At 53.1% G+C, this 25,515-nt stretch overlaps 1 protein-coding gene across 2 annotated transcripts in view; it reads left to right on the top strand.

Moving 5' to 3' along the window:
• The window catches only part of PARD6B (par-6 family cell polarity regulator beta), a 33,039-nt gene extending 11,695 nt beyond the window's left edge, over positions 1–21,344 (top strand). Inside the window, exons 2-4 of one of the 2 annotated variants that reach the window (XR_011359724.1) lie at positions 2,473–2,695; positions 15,163–18,376; positions 18,497–21,344. Coding sequence is in view for 1 of the 2 variants with exons in the window: in XM_069952463.1 (XP_069808564.1) it covers positions 2,473–2,695; positions 15,163–15,998 (1,059 nt within the window). In the remaining variant the exon portion in view is untranslated. Of the gene's footprint in view, positions 1–2,472; positions 2,696–15,162 lie in introns of both variants that reach the window. The other variant, XM_069952463.1, reaches the window with a different exon arrangement.
• Positions 21,345–25,515: the final 4,171 nt, after the last annotated feature.

Genomic DNA, 25,515 nt, shown 5'->3' with positions numbered 1-25,515 from the left:
ATCATCCCAGTTTGGCGGCATTTTTGGTGACTTCGCTATGTGGTTGTTAATAGTAAATTAGAGGGTTCACCCCACACATTTCTGGGGAGCAATAAAGCCGACATTCCTCCGCTGTTTACTGTATTGCGGCTCCTATTAATAGCCTGTATGTTATTAGTGCAGGAGCTGCAGGGGTTAATCTGGGAGCCGCATACCTGCGGTGGTGAGTGTGCCGCCACGGCTGAGGCACGGCCAGGTATTGGCTGTTTATCTGCCTGACTCAGGCTCCCGGCATTGTCCTGTGCGCTGACCTCTTAGTCACATATAGGTGTGTCTGGTCCCAGCAGAAGGTATCGGGTCGTACACAGCTGACGACAGACCGGGGTGCAAAACAATGGCTCCGGGACATTTCCATCAAAACAGAAAGACTGAGTCAACGGGGCCCCTGCCAGTTCTGGCCAATCTTATTGGACACAACCGTAAACGCCGACCCCTCGCCGCGCCTCCGCCTATAGTTCCTGCTGATTGGTGCCACCGTTTTGTAGTCTTTCCCATTGTTATCATGCTGTTTTTCCATTGTCCTACAAGTCTGTGCGCTGCTGCCCTTCCCACGATGATCAGGACTTGTGACTGTTCATCCAGTGCTTCCTGGTGCACCTGGAGAATGCTGCAGTATTAGTCATGATTGACAGGTACACAGGCAAAGCACTAAGCAGACTTTTAGTACCATTCCAGTATGGTTAAAGGGGAACTCTCAGCAGGTTAGATACAATGTGGTTAAAGGGGAACTATCAGCACAGGAGACGTAGAGGATGATGGGATGTCTCTTACCTTCCTCCTATGTGCCGTTCCAGTGCAGTTAGTCGTGTTCCCTGCGGTCCGGTTAGACTGTTGGGGCCATATTCCACGGGACGATTATTGTTCACATAATCGTTAACGATAAACAATCTCAAACGACCGCTATTGCTAACGACCTGAAATCGTTCACCCATTTACACGGAACGATGATCGTTACTTATGATGGTTCTTGCGGTCGCTACTGCGAGCGACCGGACGACATCTTATTCCATGCAAATGAGCAACGATAAAAATAGGTCCTGGTCTTATTAAGCGATCAGCAATTTCTCGTTCGTCGTTTAAATCGTTAACTGCTATTCAACCAAACGATTATCACTTCGTTCCGAACGATTTAACGATTATGCGACTGCCGCTGCCATAGTGCCCATCTGCCCACGGCCGGCCGGCCCCTTTCTAATGGTAATGAATAGAGTGGGGTGGGCAGTGCTCCTATTGGTCTCACTGGACTGTGGAGCAAAAGACTGCACAGGAACAGCACCAAGGAAGGTAGGAGACATACTATGAGACGCGCTATTGGAGACGCGCTATAAGAGACGCGCTATAAGAGACGCGCTATATGAGACGCGCTATATGAGACGCGCTATATGAGACGCGCTATATGAGACGCGCTATATGAGACGCGCTATATGAGACGCGCTATATGAGACATGCTATATGAGACATGCTATATGAGACATGCTATATGAGACATGCTATATGAGACATGCTATATGAGACATGCTATATGAGACATGCTATATGAGACATGCTATATGAGACATGCTATATGAGACATGCTATATGAGACATGCTATATGAGACATGCTATATGAGACATACTATAAGAGATATACTATGAGACACTCTATTGGAGACATACTATGAGACACGCTATTGGAGACACGCTATTGGAGACACGCTATTGGAGACACGCTATTGGAGACACGCTATAGGAGACACGCTATAGGAGACACGCTATAGGAGACACGCTATAGGAGACACGCTATAGGAGACACGCTATAGGAGACACGCTATAGGAGACACGCTATAGGAGACACGCTATAGGAGACACGCTATATGAGACACGCTATATGAGACATACTATAAGACACGCTATTGGAGACATACTATGAGACACGCTATTGGAGACACGCTATTGGAAACACACTATATGAGACACGCTATATGAGACACGCTATATGAGACACGCTATATGAGACACGCTATATGAGACACGCTATATGAGACACGCTATATGAGACACGCTATATGAGACACGCTATATGAGACACGCTATATGAGACACGCTATATGAGACACGCTATATGAGATATACTATGAGAGATATACTATGAGAGATATACTATGAGACACGCTATTGGAGACATACTATGAGACACGCTATAGGAGACACGCTATTGGAGACATCCCATCATCCTCAGCATCTCCTGTGCAGTAGGGACATATGAGCGGGTTATAGTCGTCTCACCTGCTGATAGTTCCTCTTTGATATTGTGCTGGGGGTGAGAGGGCCGGTATATGTGGATGAGCGTCAGCCGGCCACCATTTACCCCTCTGCATGGGTGGGATATGTCTATGTCTATTATCCGCTATAACTTCTGTGACTGACGCAGCTTAATGTTTATATCCTTCCAGTTTGGCGCAGAGTTCCGTCGTTTCGCTTTAGAAAGATCCAAGCCTGGAAAGTTTGAAGAGTTCTATGGATTACTGCAACACGTGCATAAGATCCCCAACGTGGACGTGTTGGTGGGATACGCGGACATCCACGGAGACCTGCTGCCCATCAACAATGACGACAACTACCATAAAGCCATCACCACCGCCAACCCCTTACTGCGGATCTTCCTACAGAGGAAAGGTAACGTCTGGGGCCGCCATAAGGATCAGCTTTTCTGGTCAGTCTAGTGGCTGGGTGATACGTGAGTTGGAAACAGTCAGCAAGTATGTTTATAGGCCAAACCCCCCTAGGAGCTGAGTTGTGCTCCCATATACAGGGTTTTCTCCTTCATCTATAGAGGAGACACTATACAGAGCACCCCCTGCATGTTCAGCATCTGCAGCTACAGAGTGTAATGAAGAAATGTGGGTAGAATAAATGTAAATCTGCATCTGACCATCAATCAGGATGAGCGTGGAGATCAGCGTGCAGATGATGTCATAGAGAAGGAAGGTGTCCGGCCACCACCTGCAAGGCTCCACCTCCATCTCTCTCTCGAGTTTACATTTGAAGGACCAGCTATTCCTAGTGCCGTATTGTGTATGTTGGCGCTGTGGGTGGAGAGGTGATATGGCGCTGTGGGTGGAGAGGTGATATGGCGCTGTGGGTGGAGAGGTGATATGGCGCTGTGGGTGGAGAGGTGATATGGCGCTGTGGGTGGAGAGGTGATATGGCGCTGTGGGTGGAGAGGTGATATGGCGCTGTGGGTGGAGAGGTGATATGGCGCTGTGGGTGGAGAGGTGATATGGCGCTGTGGGTGGAGAGGTGATATGGCGCTGTGGGTGGAGAGGTGATATGACGCTGTGGGTGGAGAGGTGATATAGCGCTGTGGGTGGAGAGGTGATATAGCGCTGTGGGTGGAGAGGGGATATGGCGCTGTGGGTGCAGAGGGGATATAGCGCTGTGGGAGGAGAGATGATATATAGCGCTGTGGGTGGAGCGGCGATATAATGCTGTGGGTGGAGAGGCAATATGGCGCTGTGGTTGGAGAGGCGATATGGCGCTGTGGGTGGAGAGGCGATATGGCGCTGTGGGTGGAGAGGCGATATGGCGCTGTGGGTGGAGAGGCGATATGGCGCTGTGGGTGGAGAGGCGATATGGCGCTGTGGGTGGAGAGGCGATATGGCGCTGTGGGTGGAGAGGCGATATGGCGCTGTGGGTGGAGAGGCGATATGGCGCTGTGGGTGGAGAGGCGATATGGCGCTGTGGGTGGAGAGGCGATATGGCGCTGTGGGTGGAGAGGCGATATGGCGCTGTGGGTGGAGAGGCGATATGGCGCTGTGGGTGGAGAGGCGATATGGCGCTGTGGGTGGAGAGGTGATATGGCGCTGTGGGTGGAGAGGTGATATGGTGCTGTGGGTGGAGAGGTGATATAATGCTGTGGGTGGAGAGGCAATATGGCGCTGTGGGTGGAGATGAGATAACGCTGTGCGTGGAGAGGCGATATGGGTGGAGAGGTGATATGGGTGGAGAGGTGATATGGCGCTGTGGGTGGAGAAGCGATATGGCGCTGTGGGGGGAGAGGCGATATGGGTGCAGAGGCAATATGGGTGGAGAAGCGATATGGCGCTGTGGGGGGAGAGGCGATATGGGTGCAGAGGCAATATGGGTGGAGAAGCGATATGGCGCTGTGGGTGGAGAAGTGATATGGCGCTGTGGGTGGAGAGGCCATATGGGTGGAGAGGTGATATGGCGCTGTGGGTGGAGAGGCCATATGGGTGGAGAGGTGATATGGCGATATGGGTGGAGAGGTGATATGGCGCTGTGGGTGGAGAGGTGATATGGCGCTGTGGGTGGAGAGGTGATATGGCGCTGTGGGTGGAGAGGTGATATGGCGCTGTGGGTGGAGAGGTGATATGGCGCTGTGGGTGGAGAAGTGATATGGCGCTGTGGATGGAGAGGCGATATGGGTGGAGAGGTGATATGGTGCTGTGGGTGGAGAGGTGATATAACGCTGTGGGTGGAGAGGTGATATGGCGCTGTGGGTGGAGATGTTATAACACTGTGGGTGGAGAGGCGATATGGCGCTGTGGGTGGAGATGATATAACGCTGTGGTTGGAGAGGCGATATGGGTGGAGAGGTGATATGGCGCTGTGGGTGGAGAAGCGATATGGCGCTGTGGGTGGAGAGGCGATATGGGTGGAAAGGTGATATGGCGATATGGGTGGAGAAGTGATATAATGCTGTGGGTGGAGAGGTGATATAACGCTGTGGGGGGAGAGGCGATATGGCGATGTGGGTGGAGATGATATAACGCTGTGGTTGGAGAGGCGATATGGGTGGAGAGGTGATATGGCGCTGTGGGTGGAGAGGCGATATGCCGCTGTGGGTGGAGAGGCGATATGGGTGGAGAGGTGATATGGCGATATCGGTGGAGAAGCGATATGGCGCTGTGGGTGGAGAAGCGATATGGCGCTGTGGTTGGAGAGGCGATATGGGTGGAGAGGTGATATGGCGCTGTGGGTGGAGAAGCGATATGGCGCTGTGGGTGGAGAGGCGCTGTGCTATTCTGTGCACTGGACCTTGCTGTAATTCAGTTCTAGTTTCTTCTCCTTAGAAAGCCCTTTTAGTAACTCTTTGTTTTTTTGCAATTAGTTTCTTTGGTAGATAACCCCCCTCCCACACATTGCGTCCTGCGGAGCTCAGCGTTTCCTCGGGACGGCACCGCTCTCTTCGGCCTGGAGTGACGCACAGACTTTGGTTACCTTGTGTTTTCTCACCGTCTCCTCGGTGTCGGGGATTTCTGGGCTATTAATCTGACTTTGTGTTTACTTAGAACTTAGCAGCAGATTTAAAGGGACAGTTCACCAAAGAGATTCTTTTTCACTTCAACTGGTGCCAAAAAATGACAGAGATTGGTAATTTACTTCCATAGAAACCTCCAGTCTTTCATTACTTATCAACTGCTGTATGTCCTACAGGTAGAATTCACCACTTCCTGCAGGACATACAGCAGCTGATAAGTACGGGATGACTGGAGAGTTCTATACAGAAATAAATTACAAATCTGAGACTTTCTGACACCAGGCGGTTTGAAAGAAAACATTTTTTAGTGAACAATCCCTTTAATTGTGGGAACTGTTAGGTCCCTGTTCTGTGGATGAGTGGTGTTCCCAGCGGTCAGCCCCTGGGTGTTCAGCTTCTTATCTGTCATGCTGGGGACAGGGCAGACGACTCTGACATGGGAGTACCCATATATATCTCTATATCCCCACACACAGGCCATGCGAGTGGTTGCCAGGTCTCCATGAACGCGGTGTCTTGTTCCTGCCGTATAATGGGCTGATTATATTACTATATTAGATGTTGCAATCGGCCGCACAGTTTCTTTCACACAACAGATTCCACATCCAGTGTGGATTTGGCCTCAGGGCGTTCTCTGTAGATTGGCGCAGCCAGGACCGGCTCCTCCATTGCGTGTATTCAGTTTCCTAGACGTAACAGACTCTACAATTGAGTTTTGTATTCAGTTTGCTATGAGGATCCGGTATAAGACCTCCCGATGACGCTGGTGCCTGACCTTCAGTGACAACCAGGGACGAGCGTATCGACAGCAGGAACGAAGAGAAGCGCATCCTTAGGATCGGCCGGCAGCTTGTCAGGACGTCCATGCCGCTCCTCCCCAGGTGCCGGGAAAAGCTGGATCCAGTCCTGGGAAAGTGGGAGAGGTGCCCCAGGACTGTATCCAGCTTTTCCCGGCACCCGGAGCAGCAGGGACTTTCTGACGAGCTGCCGGCCCATCCTGAGGTGGCACTTTGCTTCGTTCCTGCTGTAGTTCTGTTTGTGAACCAGGAAGCTCAGGATGATCTGAGGATGTAGACTGCACCTACACAACTGGAGGATAGCTATCTATGCTCAGCGATAGGATCATGATGATGCATTTGTGGGGCTCCCAGGGAGGAGAGTGGGTGTCTGCAGCGAGGTCCTGTGGGTGCTGTGGGGTCGGAGTGTTTGTATAGTGTTGCCTGGTGACTCCTCTGTGTGTGTGGATGATACACGGATGCCATAACACGGCCCTGGTGATCCCCTGAGGAGCCAGCACCGGAGCCGCTCTTATGTCGTCAGACGTCATTGTTGTATAACCCAGCTCCGCAGCTTTCTCGTAGACTTTGTGCTTCCAGTCCTTTCTATCTCTGCTTGCTGTCGGTGAATGGAAGGATTCTTGCATCCAGTGGCCTTAAGCCTCTGGACTTGTCCTGCCATTAGAGCTGATGGGACTGAAGCACTAGATATGTGTATGATCCCCTGGCGGCCATGTTATATGCACCATCTCCTGGTGTCTGGTGACAGCAGCACCTGAGGGTTGTCACACTCACTGTCAGGGATCGGTGTCGGCCATGGTATTTACCGCTTGGGTTATTTTTACCGTCTGTGGTTGCAGAACAACCTGCGGATCTTGGGAGGACAGGTTTTCTCCTCAGACACACTGACCTAGAAATTCAATATACGTGGTACATCTTCCTGTTCAGCAGCCCTAAAGGGTTAAAGAGTATTAGTACAGATAGTGGGGGTGGAGCCTAACACCTGTGCGCTGTCACTGGAGGAGAGTCGTTACACTGTGCAGGGGAAGACCTGGTACCATCTCTCACAGGGGTGGCTATATGGGTCAGTGCACACTCCTGGCAGTACTGCAGGGGCTCAGTATATGGGTCAGTGCACACTCCTGGCAGTACTGCAGGGGCTCAGTGTATGGGTCAGTGCACACTCTTCACAGTACTGCAGGGGCTCAGTGTATGGGTCAGTGCACACTCCTGGCAGTACTGCAGGGGCGCAGTGTATGGGTCGGCCATAGTGCACACTCCTGGCAGTACTGCAGGGGCTCAGTGTATGGGTCAGTGCACACTCCTGGCAGTACTGCAGGGGCTCAGTGTATGGGTCGGCCATAGTGCACACTCCTGGCAGTACTGCAGGGGCTCAGTGTATGGGTCAGTGCACACTCCTGGCAGTACTGCAGGGGCTCAGTGTATGGGTCGGCCATAGTGCACACTCCTGGCAGTACTGCAGGGGCTCAGTGTATGGGTCGGCCATAGTGCACACTCCTGGCAGTACTGCAGGGGCTCAGTGTATGGGTCAGTGCACACTCCTGGCAGTACTGCAGGGGCTCAGTGTATGGGTCGGCCATAGTGCACACTCCTCACAGTACTGCAGGGGCTCGGTGTATGGGTCAGTGCACACTCTTCACAGTACTGCAGGGGCTCAGTGTATGGGTCAGTGCACACTCCTGGCAGTACTGCAGGGGCGCAGTGTATGGGTCGGCCATAGTGCACATTCCTGGCAGTACTGCAGGGGCTCAGTGTATGGGTCAGTGCACACTCCTGGCAGTACTGCAGGGGCTCAGTGTATGGGTCGGCCATAGTGCACACTCCTGGCAGTACTGCAGGGGCGCAGTGTATGGGTCGGCCATAGTGCACACTCCTGGCAGTACTGCAGGAGCTCAGTGTATGGGTCGGCGATAGTGCACACTCCTGGCAGTACTGCAGGGGCGCAGTGTATGGGTTGGCCATAGTGCACACTCCTGGCAGTACTGCAGGGGCTCAGTGTATGGGTCGGCCATAGTGCACACTCCTGGCAGTACTGCAGGGGCTCAGTGTATGGGTCGGCCATAGTGCACACTCCTGGCAGTACTGCAGGGGATCAGCCACTGAATAAAGGATGAGCAGTGGAGCGCAGGTCCTGTCCTTCTATTCATTGCAGTAATACTATCCAAGTACGGCTCCATCCTGTAATGCCCCATGTGCCAGAGTATGATGCCACCAAGATCACCCGGATCACAATGAGGCCAGTCTAGGATCACAGGCAAAGTTCTAGATGTGGTAGTGTGTGCAGTATATACTGTATATGTGTGTGTATACAGTGTGTATGCCATAGCACAAAGAATAATGGGGGACCCTTCTTGCTCCGGTCCGGTTTCCACCCCCACACCCCTATAGTATTTGGGGTCCCCTTCCCTCGGGGGGGGGGGGGGGCCTTGCTGATTTTGCTGATCCTGCAGTGAGAGGGGAGGGGGGTCTCTTATGTGGTTGGACATCTTAGTGAAAAGCGGAGAGTCTCATGTCCTATAGGGGACCCCACCTGTTCCCCAACATCTGCCTCCAGTGTAACACTATGTGTATTGTGTATATAATGGATGTATACGCTCTGATATAGGTTTGTCAGGTGTGTGTGTGTGTATAGATAGACTGTGTGCAATGTAAGTGTATGCTGTGATTGTGTGTGTATGTATATATATATATATTAGGGTTATGGGGGGAGATTTATCAAACATGGTGTACAGTGACACTTGCTCAGTCGCCCCCGGCAACCAATCAGATTCCACCTTTCATTTTCCAAAGTGTCTGCGAGGAATGAGAGGTGGAATCTGATTGGTTGCCGGGGACGACTGAGCCTGTGTCACTGTACACCATGTTTGATAAAGCTTCCCCGATGGGAGATTAATAACCCTAATAATAATAACAATAACCCTATTAAATATACTGGCCACCTGCTTTTGGACTACCCTGTGTACATTGTGTGTGTATGTATATATATATATATATATATATATATATGCACCACACACACCCATACATACATATCTGTGTCCAGGTAAAGCTGGGTGACATGCAGTAGGGCTGCCGCTACAGCTAGCCCCTCTCATGCTGTGTATATATATATATATATATGTGTGTGATCAGTGAGGCGGCTGGCGGAGATGGCGGCCCGGTATAATAGGAGCCATTGTTCCGGCAGCAGATAATGGAGCGGCCTGGTTGGTGTAATGGGGTGAAGCTGGCGGCCGCCCAGCAGGTATTAATGTTCCCTTTCATGGTAAAGGGCACATAAGGACAGGAGGTTGCCCAATCCCCGCTGCCTATTCCTTTCACAGCTGTATTATTGATCCCGGGAGCTGCGCTCATCCCATTGTCAGTTATGGGATGTGTGACGCTATACTGTCCACTATGGGATGTGTGACTATACTGTCCATTATGGGATGTGTGACGCTATACCCTCCACTATGGGATGTGTGACTATACTGTCCATTATGGGATGTGTGACGCTATACAGTCCATTATGGGATGTGTGACTATACTGTCCACTATGGGATGTGTGACTATACTGTCCACTATGGGATGTGTGACTATACTGTCCACTATGGGATGTGTGACTATACTGTCCATTATGGGATGTGTGACGCTATACAGTCCATTATGGGATGTGTGACTATACTGTCCACTATGGGATGTGTGACTATACTGTCCACTATGGGATGTGTGACTATACTGTCCACTATGGGATGTGTGACTATACTGTCCACTATGGGATGTGTGACTATACTGTCCACTATGGGATGTGTGACTATACTGTCCACTATGGGATGTGTGACTATACTGTCTATTATGGGATGTGTGACTATACTGTCCATTATGGGATGTGTGACGCTATACCCTCCACTATGGGATGTGTGACGCTATACCCTCCACTATGGGATGTGTGACTATACTGTCCATTATGGGATGTGTGACTATACTGTCTATTATGGGATGTGTGACTATACTGTCCATTATGGGATGTGTGACTATACTGTCCATTATGGGATGTGTGACTATACTGTCCATTATGGGATGTGTGACTATACTGTCCATTATGGGATGTGTGACGCTATACCCTGCACTATGGGATGTGTGGCGCTATACCCTCCACAATGGGATGTGTGACGCTATACCCTCCACAATGGGATGTGTGACGCTATACCCTGCACTATGGGATGTGTGACGCTATACCCTGCACTATGGGATGTATGACGCTATACCCTCCACAATGGGATGTGTGACGCTATACCCTGCACTATGGGATGTGTGATGCTATACCCTGCACTATGGGATGTGTGACGCTATACCCTGCACTATGGGATGTATGACGCTATACCCTGCACTATGGGATGTGTGATGCTATACCCTGCACTATGGGATGTGTGACGCTATACCCTGCACTATGGGATGTGTGACGCTATACCCTGCACTATGGGATGTGTGACGCTATACCCTGCACTATGGGATGTGTGACGCTATACCCTGCACTATGGGATGTGTGACGCTATACCCTGCACTATGGGATGTGTGATGCCTGTGATACTGTGGGTAACCTCTCTTTGCATTTGGTCTATCTTGCGGTGCTGCAGATTCTTCTGACTCTTGTGAGGAGTGGGAGCAGAGGATGATGGGGAGGGTGGGGGCGGTGGGTGGTCCGGGGGTCGGCAGGTTGCAGCTAGTGCACAGAATGTAAAACTCTCAGGAATGTCTGGTTCCTGGCACGGCCGGCACCATGGAGGAGGAACGTTCCTTGCAGTGGGCGATGAACCCTCGGCTCAGCCCGGCGTGGGTCACATGACCGTTTCCAGTACTGGGTGATTCACTGATGGGGGTTGTGGTGGCGCATACTTGTATTGTTAATAGTCAGGTATATGAGTGTGTATGAGATGCTCCCAGCATGCCGCGCTCCACAGGAGCCAGAAGCCATATACTGGGGATGTAGGGCCTCTGTGCCGCCATATACTGGGGATGTAGGGCCTCTGTGCTGCCATATACTGGGGATGTAGGGCCTCTGTGCCGCCATATACTGGGGATGTAGGGCCTCTGTGCCGCCATATACTGGGGATGTAGGGCCTCTGTGCCGCCATATACTGGGGATGTAGGGCCTCTGTGCCGCCATATACTGGGGATGTAGGGCCTCTGTGCCGCCATATACTGGGGATGTAGGACCTCTGTGCCGCCATATACTGGGGATGTAGGGCTTCTGTGCCGCCATATACTGGGGATGTAGGGCCTCTGTGCCGCCATATACTGGGGATGTAGGGCCTCTGTGCCGCCATATACTGGGGATGTAGGGCCTCTGTGCCGCCATATACTGAGGATGTAGGGCCTCTGTGCCGCCATATACTGGGGATGTAGGGCCTCTGTGCCGCCATATACTGGGGATGTAGGGCCTCTGTGCCGCCATATACTGGGGATGTAGAGCTGCTGTGAGGCATGTGACTATGCTTATAGCGCGGACATCTTGTGTTGTATGCCCCTTTAACAACCAGCATGTGATAGAGGATAATACCAGAGCCTGGGCACTGATATAATGTGTGGGGAGATTGGAGCGCCCCCTACAGGGCTGGAGAGGTTACTGCACCTGGAATGCTGCTCTGCCAGTCAGTGAGGTTGACGTGTTACTTCTGCAGATACCAGGTTGGGGGGGGGGCTCCCGATTTATTACGGGATAGTTATTTCACTTCCCGGTGGTGATGTCATCGCCCGGTCATGGAGGGTAAAGGTGAGCGGTGACTAAACTTGCGCTCACTAGATAATGATATAACAGGACGGTGTGAGCCTGACCTGGATGTGCTGCCCTCAGGTGTCAGAGGCGCGGCCCCCGCATACCTGCCAGGTGTGTGCGCAACAACCCGTCCAGCCGCATTCTGGTTAGCCGCAGTCTCTACTCGCAATAGATGAGGCTGCACAGAGGATTCTGGGAGCTGCTGTGTGTATTCAGCTCTTTACTGTACATGTATAGATCACTATGGATGCTGAACTGCATCACATGAACCGGGGCCCATGTATAAGGTGAAGTTGACAACCCAGGGCCCATGTATAAGGTGTAGGTGACAACCCAGGGCCCATGTATAAGGTGTAGGTGACAACCCAGGGCCCATGTATAAGGTGTAGGTCAGAGCCGGGGGTCTGTGTATGCAGTGTAGGTGAGAGCCCGGGGTCCGTGTATACGGTGTATGTGAGAGCCGGGGGTCTGTGTATACGGTGTAGGTCAGAGCCGGGGGTCTGTGTATACAGTGTAGGTCAGAGCCCGGGGTCCGTGTATACGGTGTAGGTCAGAGCCCAGGGTCTGTATATGTGGTGTAGGTCAGAGCCCGGGGTCCGTGTATACGGTGTATGTGAGAGCCCGGGGTCTGTGTATACGGTGTAGATCAGAGCCGGGGGTCTGTGTATACGGTGTAGGTCAGAGCCCGGGGTCCGTGTATACGGTGTATGTGAGAGCCCGGGGTCTGTGTATACGGTGTAGATCAGAGCCGGGGGTCTGTGTATACGGTGTAGGTCAGAGCCCGGGGTCCGTGTATACGGTGTAGGTCAGAGCGGGGGGTCTGTGTATACGGTGTAGGTCAGAGCCAAGGGTCTGTGTATACAGTGTAGGTCAGAGCCCGGGGTCTGTGTATACGGTGTAGGTCAGAGCCCGGGGTCCGTGTATATGGTGTAGGTCAGAGCCCGGGGCCCATGTATAAGGTGTAGGTCAGAGCCGGGGGGTCTGTGTATACGGTGTAGGTCAGAGCCAAGGGTCTGTGTATACAGTGTAGGTCAGAGCCCGGGGTCTGTGTATACGGTGTAGGTCAGAGCCCGGGGTCCGTGTATACGGTGTAGGTCAGAGCCCAGGGTCTGTGTATACGGTGTATGTGAGAGCCCAGGGTCTGTGTATACGGTGTAGGTCAGAGCCCGGGGTCTGTGTATACGGTGTAGGTCAGAGCCCGGGGTCTGTGTATACGGTGTATGTGAGAGCCGGGGGTCTGTGTATACGGTGTAGGTGAGAGCCGGGGGTCTGTGTATACAGTGTAGGTGAGAGCCGGGGGTCTGTGTATACAGTGTAGGTCAGAGCCGGGGGTCCGTGTATACAGTGTAGATCAGAGCCTGGGGCCCGTGTATACGGTGTAGGTCAGAGCCCGGGGCCCATGTATACGGTGTAGGTCAGAGCCCGGGGTCTGTGTATACGGTGTAGTGAGAGCCCGGGGTCTGTGTATACGGTGTATGTGAGAGCCCAGGGTCTGTGTATACGGTGTAGTGAGAGCCCGGGGTCTGTGTATACGGTGTATGTGAGAGCCCGGGGTCTGTGTATACGGTGTAGGTCAGAGCCCGGGGTCTGTGTATACGGTGTATGTGAGAGCCCGGGGTCTGTGTATACGGTGTATGTGAGAGCCCAGGGTCCGTGTATACGGTGTAGGTGAGAGCCCGGGGTCTGTGTATACGGTGTAGGTCAGAGCCCGGGGTCCGTGTATATGGTGTAGGTCAGAGCCCGGGGTCTGTGTATACAGTGTATGTGAGAGCCCGGGGTCTGTGTATACAGTGTAGGTCAGAGCCCGGGGTCCGTGTATATGGTGTAGGTCAGAGCCCGGGGTCTGTGTATACGGTGTATGTGAGAGCCCGGGGTCTGTGTATACGGTGTATGTGAGAGCCCAGGGTCCGTGTATACGGTGTAGGTGAGAGCCCGGGGTCTGTGTATACGGTGTATGTGAGAGCCCGGGGTCTGTGTATACGGTGTATGTGAGAGCCCGGGGTCTGTGTATACGGTGTAGGTGAGAGCCCGGGGTCTGTGTATACGGTATATGTGAGAGCCCGGGGTCTGTGTATACGGTGTATGTGAGAGCCCAGGGTCTGTGTATACGGTGTAGGTGAGAGCCCGGGGTCTGTGTATACGGTGTATGTGAGAGCCCAGGGTCTGTGTATACGGTGTATGTGAGAGCCCGGGGTCTGTGTATACGGTGTAGGTGAGAGCCCGGGGTCTGTGTATACGGTATATGTGAGAGCCCGGGGTCTGTGTATACGGTGTATGTGAGAGCCCAGGGTCTGTGTATACGGTGTAGGTCAGAGCGAGGGGCCTTCCTTGCTGGGTGTAGCTCTCACAGGATTACCTTCGCTGATCCATAGTAACAAGCCTTCAGCTGTGAGCAGGCCAGGGTCATGTGTTTCGCCTGTAAACAATGAAGCAGTGTATGGCTGCAGCCCCAAGTGTTTGTTGCCTTGGCTCGGGTTATACGGATTCGGCCTCTAATTTCACCTTCATTTGCGGCACGGTAACCATCTCCTTCAGCATATATAATTCATATTATAGATCCTGCGGCTTCAAAGTAAAACAGGAATTGTCCGTGATAACAATCGCCAGACTCTGCCGTGTAACCAAACTACTTTATAGAGCCAGTAAATTCATCCAAAATGGGAGAGAAATTCAGGCAGTTTGTGGTGGGTACTGGGCGCGTCCCTGGCAGCGAGGTCCATGGGGGGGTCTCATCCTCGTCTCATTATAAGCAGAGTCCCTGTAAGTGTGGAACCAGAATTTACAATGCTGTTGCTGTGGTGGTCTCCAGGTTTCTAAGAACTTTTTGTAGGTAGTCTCCAGGGTTCTCAGGACTCTCTGTAGATGGTCTCTAGGTTTCTCAGGACTCTCTGTAGATGGTCTCTAGATTTCTCGGGAATCTCTGTAGATGGTCTCTAGGTTTTTCAGGACTCTTTGTAGATGGTCTCTAGGTTTCTCAGGACTCTTTGTAGATGGTCTCTAGGTTTCTCAGGACTCTTTGTAGATGGTCTCTAGGTTTCTCAGGACTTTCTGTAGATGGTCTCTAGGTTTCTCAGGACTTTTTGTAGATAGTCTCTAGGTTTTTCAGGACTCTTTGTAGATGGTCTCTAGGTTTCTCAGGACTCTTTGTAGATAGTCTCTAGGTTTCTCAGGACTCTTTGTAGATGGTCTCTAGGTTTCTCAGGACTCTCTGTAAGTGGGAGAGAGGAGACTCGCCCTGTACAAAATGTTCTTACATGATCTTGTCTCTTTCCTGCTCATTGTTAATTTTGCTTTTTTCATCCCCCTACAGAAGAAGCGGACTACAGCGCCTTTGGTACCGACACCTTGACCAAAAAGAAGAATGTACTTACAACGGTTCTTCGTCCCGACATCACCAAGAAGAAGCCTCACCTTGTGATCGGGATGCCCAGCGACTTTAGGCCGGTATCCTCCATCATCGATGTCGACATCCTTCCCGAAACCCATCGCCGAGTGCGACTCTACAAACACGGAATGGAGAAACCTCTGGGCTTCTACATCCGGGATGGCTCCAGCGTTCGCGTGACACCACACGGCTTGGAGAAAGTGCCGGGCATCTTCATATCTAGGCTCGTTCCTGGAGGACTCGCCCAAAGCACCGGATTATTAGCTGTAAACGATGAAGTCCTCGAAGTCAACGGCATCGAAGTTTCCGGAAAGAGCCTGGACCAGGTCACCGATATGATGATTGCAAACAGCCACAACCTCATCATTACGGTGCGACCGGCCAACCAGCGCAACAACGTGGTACGCAACAGCAGGAACTCTGGCAGCTCCGGACAGTCGACAGACAGCAGCACGAGTGCCTACAGCAACCTCCCCCCACAACAGATCATTCAGAACTTCCATCCTGAAGAGGCACAGAGCGATGACGAGGACATTATCATAGAGGAGGGCAGCACCTCCGTCATCCCCCGAGCTGCGCCGTCCACCGACAGCCTGGAGTCCTTGACCCAACACAACTCTTACCATGACTCTCCGCAGAACGGATTTATATCGTCCGCGTACCGCACACACTTATCTGCCAGCTCCGGCAGCCTGGACCACATTGGCCACAACCACGACACTAAGATCTTAGAAGAAGACGGCACCATCATTACACTGTGAAGGCCAGGCGTGGTGACTGGCGCTGCCTCCTTGCACATATTATTATTATTATTTTATTTTTTTTAGTTTTTAGCCTTTTGATTCGTGTGACATTCTACTTGCGCAATCATTTTTTATATTAAGAAAATATATTGTATAGTTTATCTCATGCGCGGTCCTTGTCCGATCTCCGCAGAGCTTGCAATTCTATTTTTGTGAAATGAAGGAAAAAAAACAGAATTAAGTGTTTTTACGTTGGTTTTACATTCCATAGGCGAACAAAAGGCCCTCGCGACCCCCGCCGAGGCGCCTGCATCTGTGTGCACAATAGTCTGCGTTTTTGTATTTTCATTTTTTTGTTTGTGTCCAGTCTGAGCAGAAATGAAATGTTCCGTTGTATGTCGGCGGCTAGTGAGGGTTTGGCGTCTGTGTACCATGATCGGACTTTGTATTCTACACTGGAATTACTGACCCAGTAGTGATGTGCTGGTCAGGACCCGACGGTCACCGACTCCTCAGCCCTGTCCGGTATCTCTTACTGGTTAGGCCTGGTTTAGCGTTTAATGTATATAGTTACCTGTAACTGGATGTAACTGCACATGGCGGTAATACAGTGGTTGGGGTCGGTTCTGTCGCCTACACACAGAGGATGCTGGGAGTGAGGTAGCTATATCCTATATACAGCTGCAATCCATAGAGGCTATGGCGAATATACATATCACTTATATACATATCAGTCAGTCTCCTCTATTCTGATTGGTGAAGCAGCTGTCAATCTCAGGACACACCACCAATCAGAACATCTTCTCCAAGGTAAGGAGGCCTTAGTGACCTTAGATGCCTACTGGGAGGGCACAAGCCTCATCTCTTGCCCCATGGCAGTCTCTCTAATGACCCACCGGCCTCCATCATGTGATCCCTGTGTGTAGTCGTCAGGTCTGTGGATATGGAGTCACTGATACATGTGACACCCCCCCCCCCCCTCCCCCATTGCTGTATACACAAACCCCAGCTTTCTGTATAAGTAAAGGCTGGCACTGGTTTGGGGGATTTGTGGGCACAGGCCGGACTCCTCTGCCCCCCTGTCCCCACGGCTCCAGTGCCTAGTCTGACACCATACTACAAATGTATATATAATATAAGTCTGATGCTGCTATAACAGATGGGTTATGATTGTATATGAAAAGATTAATTGCACCAGGTCCGCTATAAAGGAGCCGTGGAGAACCCCCTCACCCACCCGATCACCTGCCAGTACTGAGAGCGGCGCTGGGCGCAGCCCACAGTCCTGAACAGTAGATTGGTGGTATCTGCTCTATGACGGAAGGAGGTCCTCTGAACCCCCTTTAATATCAATGCAGCATCTTACAGCGTAGGTATATCTACCAATGGGCTGGCGGCTGGGCAATAGACTATACGTGTATCGGAGCCCCTACCTCTTCCTGTCACACACTGAGCGTCTCTGGGGTATAAAGGCCACAGTCTCTTCTGCAGGACATCAATGTGCATTAAGCTCCAGAGGTGCGCTCTCTGTTCTGACCCCTCCCCTATACCATGACTGCTACCGTAACAGACGCTCGAGCGGAGCCGACGTAGCATCAGACCCCTCCCCTATACCATGACTGCTACCGTTACAGGCGCTCGATCAGAGCCGACGTAGCATCAGTCCCCTCCCCTATACTATGACTGCTACCGTAACAGACGCTCGAGCGGAGCCGACGTAGCATCAGACCCCTCCCCTATACCATGACTGCTACCGTTACAGGCGCTCGAGCGGAGCCGACGTAGCATCAGACCCCTCCCCTATACCATGACTGCTACCGTAACAGACGCTCGAGCGGAGCCGACGTAGCATCAGACCCCTCCCCTATACCATGACTGCTACCGTAACAGACGCTCGAGCGGAGCCGACGTAGGCATCAGACCCTTCCCCTATACCATGACTGCTACCGTTACAGGCGCTCGAGCGGAGCCGACGTAGCATCAGACCCCTCCCCTATACCATGACTGCTACCGTTACAGGCGCTCGATCAGAGCCGACGTAGCATCAGACCCCTCCCCTATACCATGACTGCTACTGTAACAGGCGCTCGAGCGGAGCCGACGTAGCATCAGACCCCTCCCCTATACCATGACTGCTACCGTAACAGACGCTCGAGCGGAGCCGACGTAGCATCAGACCCCTCCCCTATACCATGACTGCTACCGTTACAGGGGCACGAGCGGAGCTGACGTAGCATCAGACCCCTCCCCTATACCATGACTGACAGGCGCTCGATCGGAGCCGACGTAGGCATCAGACCCCTCCCCTATACCATGACTGCTACCGTTACAGGGGCACGAGCGGAGCTGACGTAGCATCAGACCCCTCCCCTATACCATGACTGCTACCGTTACAGGCGCTCGATCGGAGCCGACGTAGCATCAGACCCCTCCCCTATACTATGACTGCTACCGTTACAGACGCTCGAGCGGAGTGGACGTAGCATCAGACCCCTCCCCTATACCATGACTGACAGGCGCTCGATCGGAGCCGACGTAGGCATCAGACCCCTCCCCTATACCATGACTGCTACCGTTACAGGGGCACGAGCGGAGCTGACGTAGCATCAGACCCCTCCCCTATACCATGACTGCTACCGTTACAGGCGCTCGATCGGAGCCGACGTAGGCATCAGACCCCTCCCCTATACCATGACTGCTACCGTAACAGACGCTCGAGCGGAGCCGACGTAGCATCAGACCCCTCCCCTATACCATGACTGCTACCGTAACAGACGCTCGAGCGGAGCCGACGTAGCATCAGACCCCTCCCCTATACCATGACTGCTACCGTAACAGACGCTCGATCGGAGCCGACGTAGGCATCAGACCCCTCCCCTATACTATGACTGCTACCGTAACAGATGCTCGAGCGGAGCCGACGTAGCATCAGACCCCTCCCCTATACCATGACTGCTACCGTTACAGGCGCTCGATCAGAGCCGACGTAGCATCAGACCCCTCCCCTATACCATGACTGCTACCGTTACAGACGCCGCTCACCGCCTTTCGGAGCCGTTTAGTTGTTTGTTTTTTTTGCTTTTACGTTGATAACATAATTTATTACTGTGTATATAATCTCCGTATCTGAGAATCCTGTGTAACTAATGACGGACAGGAAGCACATTACCCACAATCCCCTTCGGCGGATACATATGGCGGCCATAGGTACTGGGCATATCCACTATAAAGGACGCATGCTTCCCGCCAGCTAGATGGTGGGGTCTCTGTATTATAACAATGCCGCCATCTTCTCTATAGTATAAGAGCGCTGTCACAGCCGGTGAGGTTTATTGCAGACGCTTCATAATATTTATTTTTCTATATAATGTTTAATGAAAAAATCTTTCAAATCAACTGTTCCCAGCAAGTACCAGAGATTTTATAATTTACTTCTATTACAAAATCTTCCAGTACTTATCAGATGCTGGATGTCCTGCAGGAAGTGGTGTATTCTTTGGTGTATTGGACATACAGCAGCTGATAAGTACTGGAAGACTTTTTATATATATAAAAGTAAATTACAAATCTCTGGCACTTTCTGACACCAGTTGATTTGAAAGAAAACCTTTTTTGGTGAACGATCCCTTTAACCCCGGAGAGCACAAATCCCTCCATATGTTAGCGTATGGTGCAGGCGGCATCCGGCCTCGACTCTAGACGCCACGCAGAGCCGCCACAGATCCTCCACACCGGCCAGTCCTTATGGGGCAGTAACTGTGTTCCAGTATAGATTATAATTGTGTGAACATAATGTAACAGTCCCTTAAAGGGGGGCTCCACTTCTCACAGAAAATGAGATGGCTGCCGCTGCAATGGTGGAGCTGTCAAGTGGGAAATTCATGGGTGGTGTTCCCCTTTAGGGGAGCCTCTCTAGAAGCACAAGTCGGTGACTACCCCAGTGTGATATGTGGTGGGTGAGGTTAGATCTGTGATGGATCACATGACTGTTATATTCTGATGTAAGTAATCCTGGAGCAATCTAGACAAGGCAATGAAGTCACGGGGGCGGGGCCCTCACCACCTCAATGGCCGCTCCCTGACCCTGTGGAGTTGTTGGATGTAATCTGCATATAATGCCCAGTAACTGCATAATTTCACATCACATCCAGAGCTGCATTCGTAGTTCTGTTGGTTCCTCTGTTTTTCTGGATTATGGGTGATGTAGTGATGATGAACAAAAAAAAAATCTCTAAATCTTGCACAGTGCATTGCGGCAAGCTGACCGAGGGCGGTGGCGATACTGGATGTACTCCAGTCACATCCAGAGCTGCATTTACACTCCACAGTCATGTGACCTGAATCTGGGCAGGTGGCAACTGAGTTCCCATATTGCATTGCATGATGTAAGGCAGGGTTGTGATTGCTGCTCTGGGTCTAATGGGTGCTATGCTCCCCAACTCCTAGCAGCTTTATGAATGCAGCTCTGGATGTGACTAGAGACACGAAGCAGCCTCTGATCCTCAGGATCAGTAAAGGACAAAGTAACTGAACATTATATGTTGACTTTAATGGGATGTAATAGTACAGTGCTGGTGGTGGAGGGGCATGAGGCTAACTGCGTCATAATTACCTGCCCCGCCCCCACCGTTCCACTAGTACCGGGCTATGCCCCGCCCCCACCGTTCCACTAGTACCTGGCTATGCCCTGCCCCCACGTTCCACTAGTACCTGGCTATGCCCCGCCCCCAAAGTACCACTAGTACCTGGCTATGCCCCGCCCCTGCAGTTCCTTCTGATACCTGGCCATGCCCCGCCCCCACAGTGCCTCTAGTACCTGACTATGCCCCGCCCCCACCGTGCCACTAGTACCTGGCTATGCCCTGCCCCCACCGTGCCACTAGTACCTGGCTATGCCCTGCCCCCACAGTGCCACTAGTACCTGGCTATGCCCTGCCCCCACAGTGCCACTAGTACCTGGCTATGCCCTGCCCCCACAGTGCCACTAGTATCTGGCTATGCCCCGCCCCACAGTGCCACTAGTACCTGGCTATGCCCCGCCCCTGAGATGCAACTAATACCAGGCTATGCCCCACCCCTGCAGTTCCCTCTAATACCTGGCTATGCCCCACCCCTATGGCACCACCAGTACCTGGCAGTGCCCCGCCCCCAATGTGTGTCACATGTGACGTTGCTCTTTCTACGGCTATAATGTGATTTTTACATGAATCTGAATGTTTTATGTGGGATGTCAGTATTTTTACTACAATCTGTAAAATATGCATTTATATCACTAAAATGAAGTTATAATTTTTCACAATCGGATGAGATGGGATCATTGCTCGCAGTACGTCATGTCTTATATTTTTACAAATGGAAAAATAAACCAATAGATTCTGACGCCTGACGCTTTTATTCCTGGTGGTCTCTGGGATATGTTGTATTGTGATGGGTAACGGTGCTTGTGGGGCCCCCTGGTCCCATGCCGGAAGTGCTGTCCTGGTGCTGCCCACCGGTCACATGCCGGAAGTCCTGTCCTGGTGCAGCCGACCGGTCACATGCTGGAAGTCCTGTCCTGGTGCTGCCCAACGGTCACATGCCGGAAGTCCTGTCCTGGTGCAGCCGACCGGTCACATGCTGGAAGTCCTGTCCTGGTGCTGCCCACCGGTCACATGCTGGAAGTCCTGTCCTGGTGCAGCCCACCGGTCACATGCTGGAAGTCCTGTCCTGGTGCTGCCCACCGGTCACATGCTGGAAGTCCTGTCCTGGTGAAGCCCAACGGTCACATGCCGGAAGTCCTGTCCTGGTGCTGCCCACCGGTCACATGCTGGAAGTCCTGTCCTGGTGCTGCCCACCGGTCACATGCCGGAAGTCCTGTCCTGGTGCTGCCCACCGGTCACATGCTGGAAGTCCTGTCCTGGTGCTGCCCACCGGTCACATGCTGGAAGTCCTGTCCTGGTGAAGCCCAACGGTCACATGCCGGAAGTCCTGTCCTGGTGCAGCCGACCGGTCACATGCTGGAAGTCCTGTCCTGGTGCTGCCCACCGGTCACATGCTGGAAGTCCTGTCCTGGTGCAGCCGACCGGTCCCATGCCGGAAGTCCTGTCCTGGTGCAGCCCACCGGTCACATGCCAGAGGTCCTGTCCTGGTGCAGCCGACCGGTCACATGCCAGAGGTCCTGTCCTGGTGCAGCCCACCGGTCACATGCCAGAGGTCCTGTCCTGGTGCAGCCCACCGGTCACATGCCAGAGGTCCCGTCCTGGTGCAGCCCACCGGTCACATGCCGGAAGTCCTGTCCTGGTGCAGCCGACCGGTCACATGCTGGAAGTCCTGTCCTGGTGCTGCCCAACGGTCACATGCCGGAAGTCCTGTCCTGGTGCAGCCGACCGGTCACATGCTGGAAGTCCTGTCCTGGTGCTGCCCACCGGTCACATGCTGGAAGTCCTGTCCTGGTGCAGCCCACCGGTCACATGCTGGAAGTCCTGTCCTGGTGCTGCCCACCGGTCACATGCTGGAAGTCCTGTCCTGGTGAAGCCCAACGGTCACATGCCGGAAGTCCTGTCCTGGTGCTGCCCACCGGTCACATGCTGGAAGTCCTGTCCTGGTGCTGCCCACCGGTCACATGCCGGAAGTCCTGTCCTGGTGCTGCCCACCGGTCACATGCTGGAAGTCCTGTCCTGGTGCTGCCCACCGGTCACATGCTGGAAGTCCTGTCCTGGTGAAGCCCAACGGTCACATGCCGGAAGTCCTGTCCTGGTGCAGCCGACCGGTCACATGCTGGAAGTCCTGTCCTGGTGCTGCCCACCGGTCACATGCTGGAAGTCCTGTCCTGGTGCAGCCGACCGGTCCCATGCCGGAAGTCCTGTCCTGGTGCAGCCCACCGGTCACATGCCAGAGGTCCTGTCCTGGTGCAGCCGACCGGTCACATGCCAGAGGTCCTGTCCTGGTGCAGCCCACCGGTCACATGCCAGAGGTCCTGTCCTGGTGCAGCCCACCGGTCACATGCCAGAGGTCCCGTCCTGGTGCAGCCCACCGGTCACATGCCGGAAGTCCCGTCCTGGTGCAGCCCACCGGTCACATGCCAGAGGTCCCGTCCTGGTGCAGCCCACCGGGCACATGCCGGAAGTCCTGTCCTGGTGCGGCCCACCGGGCACATGCCGGAAGTCCTGTCCTGGTGCGGCCCACCGGTCACATGCCGGAAGTCCTGTCCTGGTGCGGCCCACCGGTCCCATGCCGGAAGTCCTGTCCTGGTGCGGCCCACCGGTCCCATGCCGGAAGTCCTGTCCTGGTGCGGCCCACCGGTCCCATGCCGGAAGTCCTGTCCTGGTGCGGCCCATCGGTCCCATGCCGGAAGTCCTGTCCTGGTGCGGCCCACCGGTCACATGCTGGAAATCCTGGCTGAGGCGGCTCCATGCACTGTGTCTCCAGCCGTCTGCCCAGGCCCAGGAGGGAGGGGGGGGGTGCGCGAGGCCAAGGAGGGGATTACAGTGGATTATTCCTTGCGCTCCTCACACTGGGTCTCAGCTGTTAACCCTTTGTGCTGGTGACCGGCAGAGGAAGGGTTAAAGCAGGGATGGGGACGCTCCGGCCCTCCAGCTGTTGCATAACTACAATTCCCATCATGCCTGGAGGGCCGAGGTTCCCCATCCCCGGTCTAAAGGCTCATTAGGAGCGGACATAGTGGTCACCCTGAGCACCATGCACCCCTGCAGCCTGCAGGGGGCGCTCTATAGGATGGGGGGGCACTCTATAGGATGGGGGGGCGCTCTATAAGATGGGGGGTGTTCTATAGGATGGGGGGGCGCTCTATAAGATGGGGGGTGTTCTATAGGATGGGGGGGGGGGCTAAAACACTGAAAAGCTGCCCGGTGGATGCCCATCCCATGTCCTGTGTAACATCCCGCTCTGCCCTGATCCCTCAGCGTGCAGGATCTGTCGTGTGTGAACAGTCCTCCATTAGGTGTCCGGTCTATAGGTGACCCCTGTAGGAGCGGTCACTATGGCAGATAGGGGGCGGCCTGGAGGGGGATAAGCTGCTTTGCCTGGAATGTAGGGCACAGATTAGTGCGGGGGAGGATTAGGACCCCCGTGGTGCAGGTACTGGAACAGGCACACAGTATATATATATATATATATATATATATATACTCCATGATGGCCTGTGGTAGGTACAATCACCCCCTCCAGGACATGGACACAGGTCACAGGTCACCCACGGCTCACATCTATGGTGGCCGACATCTTGGCCGTGCTCACATATTTGTAGCCGCTAGACAGAAGTGATAAAAGTTGAGTCCTCAGTAATTGTTACCCCTGTCCTGACCCTTGACCTCTGGCATACCCCACAATACAACTGCAGGGGGGCAGACACCAACTCAAAGGTGAAAGTACAAAGTAACAGAGTTACACTGGGCGGGGAGAAAGAGGACATTGCCTCGCCTGTAGTGCCACCTGGTGGCCATGTCATGATAAAACAGGGAGATAATGTGGGCGGAGTTTATGTAAATGAGGTCCAGTTCTCTAAGGCAGTGATTTTCAACCAGTGTGCCGCGGGGAAAGTTCCCCAAACTATGGTGCCTCTGCAGATCGCCCTGCTGCTGCTGTCCGCCTCACCTACTGGCCGCCTGTAGCGCCCGGACGTGCTCCTCCTATCCAATCAGCGGAGACCGGGAGCGTGGTGCATGGTGGCGGGCCGTGATACACGCATCCAATCAATCTGTGCGCCGCAGCGCACCACGCTCCCGGTCTCCGCTGATTGGAGGAGCACGTCCGGGCCCTACGGGCGGCCGGTAGGTGAGGCGGACAGCAGTGGCGACCATCTCGGAGGAGGTGAGGAGGAAGGGGGGGGGAGAGAAACCTGGGGATGGGGGAGAGAAACAGGAGAAAACCATGGGGGAGAGAAGCATGGGGGAGAAAAAGGGGGGGGGGGAGAGAGACAGGGAGAGAAGCATGGGGGAGAGAAACCTGGGGATGGGGGAGAGAAACAGCGGAGAGAAGCGGGGGAGAGAAGTATGGGGGAGAGAAGCACAGGAGAGAAGCAGGGGGGAGAAGTATGGTGGAGAGAAGCACAGGAGAGAAGTAGGGGGGAGAAGTATGGTGGAGAGAAGCACAGGAGAGAAGTATGGTGGAGAGAAGCACAGGGGGGAGAGAAGCATGGGGGAGAGAAGCACAGTAAAAAAGCAGGGGGGAGAAGTATGGGGGAGAGAAGCAGGGGGGAGAGAAGTATGGTGGAGAGAAACACAGGAGAGAAGCACAGGAGAGAAGCACAGGAGAGAAGTATGGTGGAGAGAAGCACAGGAGAGAAGCAGGGTGGAGAAGTATGGTGGAGAGAAGCACAGGAGAGAAGCACAGGGGGGAGAAGAAAACAGGCCCAGTTTTCACACTGAGTGAGTATAAATACATTTCGAATTTATATAATTAACTATATGTATAATATGTACTGTTTTAGTGTCATTTTGTGCCATTTTGGTTGGTGGTGTGCCCCGGAATTTTTTAAGTATAAAAAGTGTGCCGCGGCTCAAAAAAGGTTGAAAATCACTCCTCTAATGGTAATTTT

Source organism: Dendropsophus ebraccatus, chromosome 14 (assembly GCF_027789765.1).
Source record: "Dendropsophus ebraccatus isolate aDenEbr1 chromosome 14, aDenEbr1.pat, whole genome shotgun sequence".
NCBI lineage: Eukaryota > Metazoa > Chordata > Amphibia > Anura > Hylidae > Dendropsophus > Dendropsophus ebraccatus.
The sequence above is the reverse complement of the archived record's forward strand: the minus strand, read 5'-3'. Positions and strand labels throughout refer to the sequence as shown.